Raw genomic sequence first — 12871 nt, 5'->3', positions numbered from 1 at the left:
GCGATCTTGAACAACTTCCTCGAATGAGTCACTCTCTGCTTGGAGATGTAAGCCAAGGCTGTGGTGTAGTCGGAGTTCACCTCCACCACCTTGTTAAGCTGGAGGGACTTGAAGTTTATCAAGGCCAGATGAACTGCCAACAACTCCTTGCAATAGATGTGAAGTGTCCTTTGCTCCTGATTCCATGTTCCCGAGCATTCCTGTCCGTCCAGTGTCGCACCCCAGCCCGTGTCCGATGCGTCCGAGAAGAGACGGTGGTCGGGGGTCTGAACAGCCAAAGGTAGACCTTCCTTGAGAAGAATGCTGTTCTTCCACCACGTTAGAGTAGACCTCATCTCTTCGGAAACAGGAACTGAGCCCGTCTCTAGCGTCATGTCCTTTATCCAGTGAGCAGCTAGATGATACTGAAGGGGGCGGAGGTGGAGTCTCCCTAACTCGATGAACAGGGCCAGCGATGAAAGTGTCCCTGTTAGACTCATCCCCTGCCTGACTAAGCATCGGTTCCTTCTCAGCATGCTCTGGATGCATTCTAGGGCTTGGAAGATCCTTGGGGCCGACGGACAAGTCCGAAAAGCTCGACTCTGAAGATCCATACCCAAGGAAACAATGGTCTGGGATGGAACGAGCTGAGACTCCTCAAAATTGACCAGGAGGCCCAGTTCCTTGGTCAGATCCATAGTCCATTTGAAAATCTCCAGACAGCGACGACTTGTGGGAGCTCTTAAAAGCCAGTCGTCTGACGGAGCCGGACACAAGATCATGATACTGCTGCACAGTCTGTAAACTGACAATCATGGGCAAGCGAGGAAGTACAGTGACAACCCGAATCTGTCTAGACTATCTGGGTCGTACAGACAACTCCTTAACGGGTTGCTGAGGTTGCCGCACTGCGTCACAACAAGTCCCTTCTGTTGGTTGTTGAACGTCTTCCCCGTGACACATTGACTCCGTAAACAAAAATCCTCTAACAAGGACTAAGCTTGGACTGCATGTCATGCAACACAGCTCAAGGTCTATGGGAGCAGGTGTGGTAACAGACGGGATTAGCGGCTGAAGTGGAACCATTACCTTCCCTGTAAGCATGTTATGCTTAAATAAAAGTCCATAAGAGGTTATGCAGCTAAAGGCTCCCTCCAAATGACAGAGTCCTCAAGGGAATATCAGAAGGAGGGAGAAAAGAACTTTCTCATCTACAGGGACCTTATCCTAGAAAAGCTAAGTTCTCTGAGTGAGGGTTCACTGGTGCAAAAGCAGCAGACTAGAAGGCAACGTTATGAAACTGCTTGACAGTCTAGTGAGTTGGCAACAACCCAAGATATGTTGAGAAGCATGCGGTAAGGTATGCAGAGCATGATGAATGCAGAGTATGCTGTATGCAGAGCATGCTGTAAGTAGAGCATGTTGTATGCAGAGCATGCTGAATGCAGAGCATGCTGTATGCAGAGCATGTTGTATGCAGAGCATGCTGAATGCAGAGCATGCTGAATGCTGAGCATGTAGTAAGCAGAGCCTGCTGTAAGCAGAGCCTGCTGTAAGGAAAGCAGAGCGTGTGCATGGCGTTTAACATTTCTCAGAAATTCCATGACCAGTGCTAGAGTGCTTTATGCATGCTTGCATGGGGTTTAAAAATCAACATAATGTTTACCTTACATTCATAACTCATGATTCATATTTTTGCCATGGTTTGAAAATGGAGGTAAGGTATGCTGAACAGCAGAGTCAGAACGAGCTGGAACAACAACAGTGGAAGGTGCAGAAAGTTCCTGTTCCTGTGGTATGAGTGGAGCGTGAAGAGACCGAGGTTGCGCAGAACAAGGTAAAGTTCCCGCAAGCAGAGGTGTCTGAGGCGCAGGATCAGGGTGCACGGGTTGAGCTCGGTGCAGCAGCTGAGGAGACTGACTCACAGGTGGAAGAGGTTGTACCTCCACCGAGAGTTGCACCACCGGTGGAGCAGCCAGGGGAGGAGGAGGAAGAGTGGGGTAATCCTCCTGATCCCAAACCGAAGGTTGCCTTAAAGAAGGCTGAGGCTGAACAACACTGGGAACAGCGAACACAGAAAGAGGTTCAACATCGTACGCCTGGCAGATGGTGCTGCGACTGGGTGCAGCGAGTGCAGGCGGGTTGAGCACAGGCTGAACGGGTGCAGGGGAGGTGCAACACACTCAGCCCGACACTCACACAACAGGTCCGAAAGCTGTGCTTGCATGGACTGTAGTAGAGTCCACAACATCGTACGCCTGGCAGATGGTGCTGCGACTGGGTGCAGCGAGTGCAGGCGGGTTGAGCACAGGCTGAAAGGGTGCAGGTGGAGGTGCAACACTCTCAGCCCGACACTCACGCAACAGGTCCGAAAGCTGTGCTTGCATGGACTGTAGTAGAGTCCACAACATCGTACGCCTGGCAGATGGTGTTGCGACTGGGTGCAGCGAGTGCAGGCGGGTGCAGCACAGGCTGAACGGGTGCAGCCGGTTGGTGCACCACCGGTGCAGGCGGGAGCAGCACAGGCTGAACGGGTGCAGGCGGTTGGTGCACCACCGGTGCAGGAGGAGGAGGAGGTGCAACACTCTCAGCACGACACTCACGCATCAGGTCCGAAAGCTGTGCTTGCATGGACTGTAGTAGAGTCCACAACATCGTACGCCTGGCAGGTGGTACTGCGATCAGGCGGAGCGAGCATAGGGGGGGGGAGTGTAGGCGCACTCTCAGCCCGACAAACTGATGACTGAGGAGAGTCAGAGCTAACCCAATGACTGCATCCGGGTTGTTGAACTTTACTTCGTACGTCTGGCATAGGTCTGGACTTTACGTTTAAGAGGTCTTGAGACCTGAGACCAGCGTAACTCTGCCTTTATTTTCTCCTCTAAATCTCTTCTGCAGACGAGCAAAATAAGGGCTCAATCGTCTGCGGGTGGGAGTGACGGTCTCGGTAAGACACGCCCACAACCACCGAGGATACTTCTGTGCGCCGATCAAGGCCTGCCGAACCCTTATGCCCTTCGACATTGCTTCTCCCCTGGGCTTGGGAGCTTGCAAGAGGTCCCGGACTGGGAGGACGACTGGCGCGCACAAAAGTACCCTCACGCATAACACTGACATACTTTGCGCTAATCACTTATCACTTTGATTTCTGTTTGCACTTATTTCACTGAACTCGAAACTTTAAGTGGTTTGTACCTGAAACACGCAATTCTATCCTTCTCAAAAGTTAGTAATTGCGAAAACAGAATTACAATGTAACAGAAAAAACTAATGAAAGAAAATTCAGTGGCTGGAAAGAGACTAAACACTAGATCACTCTAGAAACGTTTAGTTTCTTCCCCTAAAGAGACTAGGGATAAGAGCAAAACGATAACGACGTTACTCGTACGCCTGGCAGGCTTGAGGGAAACGTTTATCCTCTTTCTCCCTCCGTCTCTATCTCTCTCTCTCTCTCTCTCTTGACTTAGAACCTGAGAGAAGAGCCCAATCATATATATCGTTAAAACATATTATTGTTAAAGGAAAAAACTGAAATATTTCCCAAAAAGAAAAGTTCCTTTATTAGGATCAAAACCATTAAGTTAAGAAAGAATGAACAAAACGCTAGACACGGTTACTCTTACTGCAATGTGAAACCGTGAACATTCTTTCTCTATCGTAACGATAGAGTGCAAGTTGAAACGTTCTGAACGTCAACAACTGCCGAGACAAACAAAACGTTAGTTCAACTTTGAAAAAGTACGAGACTATCAAAGAAATTCTTTCAAAGACCTTAAAATAGCATAATATGTTAACACGTAAAACCGAAATGACGGGCTCACGATAATTAACTTCGGTACCAAGAAAAGACCGCCTACTATTAGGAAGGTCGAATATAAACAAATATAAAAATTAATTTTAATAAGTTTATAATAAAAGGAAGTTAATCGAAGAGGCCTATAAGAGGCGGAGAGATATAAAATAAATCTATAACTTTTGTTAAGCAAAATTAAGAAAGAGAGTCTATACTCTCTTAGACACCAACACTTCCGTCTAAGGGAAGGGTCGGCCATTGAAAAGTGAACGAGAGTTCATACTCTCTTCGTCACCAAAATTAATCAAATTAATTCCAAAAGCTAACTAAGCTAAAATAGAAGTTTCCAGTAAAGCGACAGCCGAAATCAAAGAGAAATACTTCACCAAAGTCGTGAAAATACTCCAAGAACATAAGCGTATCCCAGAACGTCTTGTCAGAAGCACGACAGAGGAATAATTGAGGAGGTGTCAACAAGAAGTACTTGAGTACCTGGCCACAGGTGGCGCTGGTAAGAACACCCCCTTCTAGTATTGTGATAGCTGGCGTATCCCTCCATAGAATTCTGTCGGGCAACAGAGTTGACAGCTACATGATTATCGGGTAAGTTTAATATTGAAAAATATATTGCAAGGAATACATATATATTTTTTTAATTAAGTAATACGAATAACCTCCATTATCATAATGTTTGTGTAGGCATACATGTATATGTTTACAAATGCAAGTTATGAAAGTAATGAGTCGTTATTATTGTCATTTGTTATTTCAAAGTTGAATGGGAAGAGGGTCAAGTTGAGGAGAAAGTGGCAGATGCATGCGTTGAGGTGGCTGACTCATAGCATGAGGTTCCTGCCTCAAGAGTTGCGCTTGCCTCAAGGGTTGAGGTGGCTGCGCAGAGAGAGGCTCTTGACTCACGAGTTGAGGTTCTTGAGGTGTGAGCTGCGAGAGTTGAGGTAGCGGCTGCGCAGAACGCAGTTCCTGTCTCACGAGTTGAGGTTCTTGAGGTGCTAGCCTCAAGAGTTGAGGCTCTCGCCTTGAGGAAAGTTGAGGTAGCAGCTGCGAGATACCTCAAGAGGTTGTTGCCTCGAAGATGGTCTAACTGCAAGAAACTCTTGCCTCAAAGGAAGAGGAGGATGTAAGGCATAATACTCCTGTTCCCATTGTTGAGGTTGCCTTAAGGAAGGAACCTCAACTTCGTACGTCTGGCAGACTGGACTGCGGTGAGGAGGAGCGCTCGCAGGAGGAGGTGTATTAACCTTCTCTGCCTGAAACTCCTGCATCAACACCGCAAGCTGAGACTGCATTGACTGCAGTATAGACCACTAGAGTTTAAGAAAGACAACAACAAACGGAGCTACTGTCCGTTGAGACTGAGGGTCTAAAACAGCTGGTGCGGCAACAGACGGAGCTACTGCCTGTTGCGATACCACCTTGCCTCTCTGGGAGGTGTGCAGTTGTCGTACTGCAGCAAGTCCGAACTGACCCAGTGCTAATGGCTACACCTAGGAGTTGGACTTGTGCAGAAGGGACCGACTTGCACTTAAAAGCTGCAAGATTTGGTCCATGGTTTCTGCGAGAAACCTCTTCCGCAGACGAGGAATAAAAGGGCTCTCTCGTCTTTGTGTGGGTGGGGTGATCACGTCGGCAACGTGTGTAGATACACCCGAAACCACGGAGGGAAAACGTCTGTTCGTCGATCAAGGCCTGCTGAACCCATAAGTCCTTCGACATTACTTCTCCCCTGGGCTTGGGAGCTTGTAAGAGGTCCCAGACTAGGCGAACAACTGGCACGAACAGACGAACCCTCGACCGCAACACTGTAACACTTTGCGCTAATCACTTATCACTTTTGATTTTCTGTTTGCACTTATTTCACTGAACTCGAAACTTTAAGTGGTTTGTACCTGAAACACGCAATTCTATCCTTCCTTAAAAGTTAGTAATTGCGAAAACAGAATTACAATGTAACAGAAAAATCTAATGAAAGATAAATAATTCAGTGGCTGGAAAGAGACTAAACACTAGATCAAATAAACTACGTTTAAAATCTCTCACCGCATAAAGCTTGAGAACAAGAATAAAACTCTAGAAACGTTTACCTTCTTCCCCTAAAGAGACTAGGGAGAAGAGCAAAAACGATAACAACGTTACTCGCTTGAACGAAACGTTTATCCAGCTCTCTCTCCCTCCGTCTCTATCTCTCTCTCTCTCTCTCTCTCTCTTGACTTAGAACCTGAGAGAAGAGCCCAATCATCATACATACATATACCAAAGGCACTTCCCCCAATTTTGGGGGGTAGCCGACAACAACAAGAAACAAAACAAAAAGGGGACCTCCACTCTCTACGTTCCTCCAGCCTAACCAGGGACTCAGCCGAGTTCAGCTGGTACTGCTAGGGTGCCACAGCCCAACCTCCCACACTTCCACCACAGATGAAGCTTCACACTGCTGAGTCCCCTACTGCTGCTACCTCCGCGGTCATCTAAGGCATCGGAGGCAGCAGCAGGGCCTACCGGAACTGCGTCACAATCGCTCGCCACTCATTCCTATTTCTAGCACGCTCTCTTGCCTCTCTCACATCCATCCTCCTATCACCCAGAGCCCTCTTCACACCATCCATCCACCCAAACCCCGGCCCTCCTCTTGCACCTCTCCCATCAACTCCTGCACTCACCACCCTCTTTAGCAGACAGCCACTTTCCATTCTCTCAACACGGCCAAACCACCTCAACACACTCATATCCACTCTAGCCGCTAACTCATCTCTCACACCCGTTCTCACCCTCACCACTCCGTCCCTAACCCCATCCACTCGAGATACACCAGCCATACTCCTCAGACACCTCATCTCAAACACATTCAACCTCCGTCTCTCCATCACCTTCATTCCCCACAACTCCGATCCACACATCACAGTTGGCACAATCACTTTCTCATACAGAACTCTCTTTACATTCATGCCCAATCCTCTATTTTCCACTACTCCCTCAACTGCCCCCAACACTTTGCAACCTTCATCCACTCTCTGACGCACATCTGCCTCCACTCCACCATTTGCTGCAACAACAGACCCCAAGTACTTAAACTGATCCACCTCCTCAAGTAACTCTCCATTCAACATGACATTCAACCTTGCACCACCTTCCCCTCTCGTACATCCCATAACCTTACTCTTACCCACATTAACTCTCAACTTCCTTCTCTCACACACCCTTCCAAATTCTGTCACTAGTCGGTCAAGCTTCTCTTCTGTGTCTGCTACCAGTACAGCATCACCCGCAAACAACAACTGATTTACCTCCCATTCATGATCATTCTCGCCTACCAGTTTTAATCCTCGTCCAAGCACTCTAGCATTCACCTCTCTCACCACTCCATCAACATACAAGTTAAACAACCACGGCGACATCACACATCCCTGTCTCAGCCCCACTCTCACCGGAAACCAATCGCTCACCTCATTTCCTATTCTAACACATGCTTTACTACCTGTGTAGAAACTTTTCACTGCTTGCAACAACCTTCCACCAACTCCATATAACCTCATCACATTCCACATTGCTTCCCTATCAACTCTATCATATGCTTTCTCCAGATCCATAAACGCAACATACACCTCCTTACCTTTTGCTAAATATTTCTCGCATATCTGCCTAACTGTAAAAATCTGATTCATACAACCCCTACCTCTTCTAAAACCACCCTGTACTTCCAAGATTGCATTCTCTGTTTTATCCTTAATCCTATTAATCAGTACTCTACCATACACTTTTCCAACTACACTCAACAAACTAATACCTCTTGAATTACAACACTCATGCACATCTCCCTTACCCTTATATAGTGGTACAATACATGCACAGACCCAATCTACTGGTACCATTGACAACACAAAACACACATTAAACAATCTCACCAACCATTCAAGTACAGTCACACCCCCTTCCTTCAACATCTCAGCTTTCACACCATCCATACCCGATGCTTTTCCTACTCTCGTTTCATCTAGTGCTCTCCTCACTTCCTCTATTGTAATCTCTCTCTCATTCTCATCTCCCATCACTGGCACCTCAACACCTGGAACCGCAATTATATCTGCCTCCCTATCATCCTCAACATTCAGCAAACTTTCAAAATATTCCGCCCACCTTTTCCTTGCCTCCTCTCCTTTTAACAACCTTCCATTTCCATCTTTCACTGTCTCTTCAATTCTTGCGCCGGCCTTCCTTACTCTCTTCACTTCTTTCCAAAACTTCTTCTTATTCTCTTCATATGACTGACCCAGTCCCTGACCCCACCTCAGGTCAGCTGCCCTCTTTGCCTCACGTACCTTGCGCTTTACTTCCACCTTTTGCTCTCTATATTTTTCATACTTCTCTATACTATTACTCTGCAGCCATTCTTCAAAAGCCCTCTTTTTCTCTTCCACTTTTACCTTCACTCCTTCATTCCACCATTCACTGCCCTTCCTCATGCTGCCTCCAACAACCTTCTTGCCACATACATCACTTGCAATCCCAACAAAATTTTCTTTTGCTAACTTCCACTCCTCCTCTAAATTACCAGTTTCTCTTACTCTCACCTCGTCATATGCCATTTTCAACCTTTCCTGATATTTACTTTTTACCCCCGGTTTTATTAGCTCTTCAACCCTCACTAGCTCCCTTTTACATCCACCTACTCTATTCCCCCACTCTTTTGCTACAACTAATTTTCCTTCCACCAAAAAATGATCAGACATACCGTTAGCCATACCCCTAAACACGTGCACGTCTTTCAATCATATATATCGTTAAAACATATTATTGTTAAAGGAAAAAAACTGAAAGATTTCCCAAATAAAAAGTTCCTTTATTAGAATTAAAACCATTAAGCTAAGAAAGAATGAACAAAACGCTAGAAACGGTTACTCTTACTGCAACGTGACACCGTGAAAATTCTCTCTCTATCGTAACGATAGAGCGCAAGTTGAACGTTCTGAACGTCAACAACTGCAGAGACAAAACAAAACGTTAGTTCAACTTTGAAAACAGTACGAGACTATCAAAGAAATTCTTTCAAAAACATTAAAATAGCATAATATGTTAACAGGTAAAACCGAAATGACGGGCTCAATGTTAATTAACTTCGGTACCAAGAAAAGACCGCCTACTATTAGGAAAGGTCGAATATAAACAAATATAAAAATTAATTTTAATAAGTTTATAATAAAAGGAAGTTAATCGAAGAGGCCTATAAAAGGCGGAGAGATATAAAATAAATCTATAACTTTTGTTAAGCAAAATTAAGAAAGAGAGTCTATACTCTCTTAGACACCAACACTTCCGTCTAAGGGAAGGGTCGGCCATTTAAAAGTGAAAGAGAGTTCATACTCTCTTCGTCACCATAATTAATCAAATTAATTCCAAAAGCTAGCTAAGCTAATGATAAAACTTCCTGAATAGCGAAAGCTAAACTCTAGAGCAAATACATCACCAAATCGTGAGCAAAAAACTCCAGAATCAACAGCGTATCCATGTAGGTCTAGCCGGAGGCACGACAGAGGAAAAATTGAGGTGGTGTCAACAAGAAGTACTGCAGTACCTGGCCACAGGTGGCGCTTGTGAGTACACCCCCCTCTTGTATAGCGATCGCTGGCGTATCCCTTCCGTAGAATTCTGTCGGGCAACGGAGTTGACAGCTACATGATTATCGGGTAAGATTAATATTGAAAATAACGATATATCATTCTAAAAACAGTAACAGCGTCAAAACAGATATGTCATACACAAACTATAAAAAAACTCATGTCAGCCTGGTCAACATAAAAACATTTGCTCCAACTTTGAACTTTTGAAGTTCTACTGATTCAACTACCCGATTAGGAAGATCATTCCACAACTTGGTAACAGCTGGAATAAAACTTCTAGAATACTGTGTAGTATTGAGCTTCATGATGGAGAACGCCTGGCTATTAGAATTAATTGCCTGCCTAGTTTTACGAACAGGATAGAATTGTCCAGGGAGATGTGAATGTAAAGGATGGTCAGAGTTATGGAAAATCTCATGCAACATGCATAATGAACTAATTGAACGATGGTGCCAAAGATTAATATCTAGATCAGGAATAAGAAATTTAATGGACCGTAAGTTTCTGTTCAACAAATTATGATGAGAATCAGCAGCTGAACACCAGACAGGAGAACAATACTCAAAACAAGGTTGAATGAAAGAATTAAAACACTTCTTCAGAATAGATTGATCACCGAAAATCTTAAAAGACTTTCTCAATAAGCCAATTTTTTGTGCAATTGAATAAGACACAGACCTAACGTGTTTCTCAAAAGTAAATTCGCTGTCAAGAATCACACCTAAAATTTTAAAAGAGTCAAACAAATTTAAAGAAACATTATCAATACCGAGATCTGGATGTTGAGGAGCCACCGACCTTGACCTACTTACAATAATACTTTGAGTTTTGTTAGGATTCAACTTCATACCCCATAATTTGCACCATGCACTAATTTTAGCTAAATCTCTATTAAGGGATTCACCAACCCCAGATCTACATTCAATGGACGGAACTGATGCAAAGAGAGTAGCATCATCTGCATAAGCAACAAGCTTGTTTTCTAGGCCAAACCACATGTCATGGTGTATATAGTATGAAAAGTAATGGGCCAAGAACACTACCCTGTGGAACACCGGATATCACATTCCTATACTCACTATGGTGCTCATCAGCAACTACTCTTTGAGATCTACAGTATTACTTAAAAAATCAATAATAATGCTAAGAAATGACCTACCCACTCCCAACTGTTTGAGTTTAAAAACAAGGGCCTCATGATTAACACGGTCAAAGGCAGCACTAAAATCAAGGCCAATCATACTAACTTCCTGACCACAATCAAGGGATTTCTGTACAGCATTGGAGATTGTAAGAAGGGCATCACATGCTCCAAGGCCTTTACGAAAACCAAATTGCAAACTAGGGAATAGATGATTACCTTCAGCAAACCTATTAAGACGTTTTGCCAGAAGACGTTCAAAAACTTGAATAGTATGGGAGTTATGGAAATTGGGCGGTAATCAGTGGGACTTGACCTACCACAAACACATTTACATAGAGGAGTAACATTACCAATTCTCCAACAAGTGCTAAAAGCTCCTCTTCTTGCTAACTTGCGCAAAATAACAGATAACTTTGGAGCTAAGAAATCTGTTGTCTTTATAAAAAACAAAGGAAAAATACCATTTGGGTCTACACCTCCATAAGCATCAAGGTCCATCAACAGAGCTTTAATCTCACGAGATCGAAAAGCTAAACTAGTTAGTTTAGACTCAGGAAAACAGGAATGAGGAAGTTCAAGTTTTTCATTACTCTCTTTACTGTCAAAAACATCAGCCAAAAGGGTTGCCTTTTCCTTTGGACAGTGAGTGACAACCATCAGGTTTAAGTAAAGGAGGAACTGTTGCATCTACACCAAAGAGTGCAGATTTAAGGGTAGACCACCATTTAAGTTCCTGAGTTGTACCAGAAAAGGTTTCTTTTATTGTTAAATTGTACTCCTTTTCAGTTGAGGCATAAACTCTCTGAGCAAAAGCTCGAAGCTGAGTATAGTTGTTCCAAATTATCAAAGTCAGGGAATGGGCAAATACAAGATCTTTTAGGCATTATCCATAATACCAATGGGAACATCTTTCATAAGGATAATGACATCAAATGCACATGGGAAGATTATCATTAGTATCTTTCAACCATAGAAAATGAAGCTAGTACCTCAACCTCCTCAATGACCAAAGAGTATGTTATCCGATTGTCTCAAAAAGCCAAAAAGAGACTGTAGTCTATGATATCTTTTTCTCGGTTCTGCCAGTGATAAAGAAGTCGCAAACACTCAAGCACAAGATTTGGAGTCCTTTTCAAATAGCACCACTAAACATAATGATTCTTGTTCCACCACTGGCTCGCTTCGCTAACATTAGCAATGTTACGTTAACATATGCATTTCTGAAACTATTCATTTGTAACAGGAACGAGTGTCATCTTTGAAGAAAGCGGACCTTTTACTATAGAAAAAAAGTATTTTTTCCCATAGGTTATATTACCCTGTAATACAGTACAAAAATACCCCTAAACTTTCCCCCCCCCCCTAACCTAACCTACAAGCCGTGTCCTTACCTACATACCTAAGGGGGGAGACTAACGCTCCCCTGCGACCCCCTTTACACTGCCGTGTTGTAAGTTAGCCATAATAATACATACAGGTGGCCGCTATCATACATACACCCCTGACCAGCTTTTCCATCATTATTGCAACTTGAATAACAACAAATCTTAAGTAATTCAAGATTAGCCTACCATAGGCTATTGGCAACTCGAACACATGAAATCTAGTCATGCCTGCCTACATAAAACTGAATGGGTTTAGCCCAATAGCCTATATAGCCTCTAATCGAAATGAAGCTAGCCTTATATAGGTCTCTAAACACCAGAAAGCATAGTAAACGTACATTAGGACAATGCTATAAATCAGCCTATAAGAGCCTATCCTAAAAGGTAAACAATTGGATCTACGTTATTTTAAAGTCTAATATAATACATCGTCTTCTCAACTTACCCGGTACCAACATCTACAATACAAGGTGGTAGTCTTCCAGTCATTTTTCATGTATTTTATTGGGGCAAACCCATAAATTTAACTAAATCTCTTATCTGAACTGGGTGTAATCACTTCCTCCGCCCTGGCAGACTATAGCCGCTAACGTCACACCTGATGATAACTTGGAATTAATCCGAGTTATGATTGGTTGTTTCTCGGGATGTTCGATTTAAACTGTATTTTCATTGGTTGTAGTAAGTTGAAGTGCTCTTGTTTGAGTCACCAGTGATCAGTATTTTTTTCTACCACACAAAATAAGTAGAGTATTAACTCTTTCTGTGTACATTGAAATTTTAAAAAGTTATTTGTAATATTTTTCATAATGTATTCAATTAATAGGTCATATTAGCCTTTTGATATTTTATCTATCATTCTTTTGAATATTGAAATTTTATCTATAAATTTACAAGCAATATAGATTCCTATAAGGACTTGTATTTGCAAGGGTAG

General features: G+C 43.5%; 1 protein-coding gene across 1 annotated transcript in view; it reads right to left on the bottom strand.

The window, feature by feature from the left end:
• The window catches only part of Arp3 (Actin-related protein 3), a 76458-nt gene extending 63851 nt beyond the window's left edge, over positions 1 to 12607 (bottom strand). Inside the window, exon 1 of the mRNA XM_068387082.1 lies at positions 12380 to 12607. Coding sequence (XP_068243183.1) covers positions 12380 to 12423 — 44 coding nt within the window. The 5' untranslated portion in view covers positions 12424 to 12607. The remainder of the gene's footprint in view (positions 1 to 12379) is intronic.
• Positions 12608 to 12871: the final 264 nt, after the last annotated feature.

This window comes from Palaemon carinicauda, chromosome 14 (assembly GCF_036898095.1).
Source record: "Palaemon carinicauda isolate YSFRI2023 chromosome 14, ASM3689809v2, whole genome shotgun sequence".
NCBI lineage: Eukaryota > Metazoa > Arthropoda > Malacostraca > Decapoda > Palaemonidae > Palaemon > Palaemon carinicauda.
This window is presented reverse-complemented; position numbering and strand designations above follow the sequence as displayed.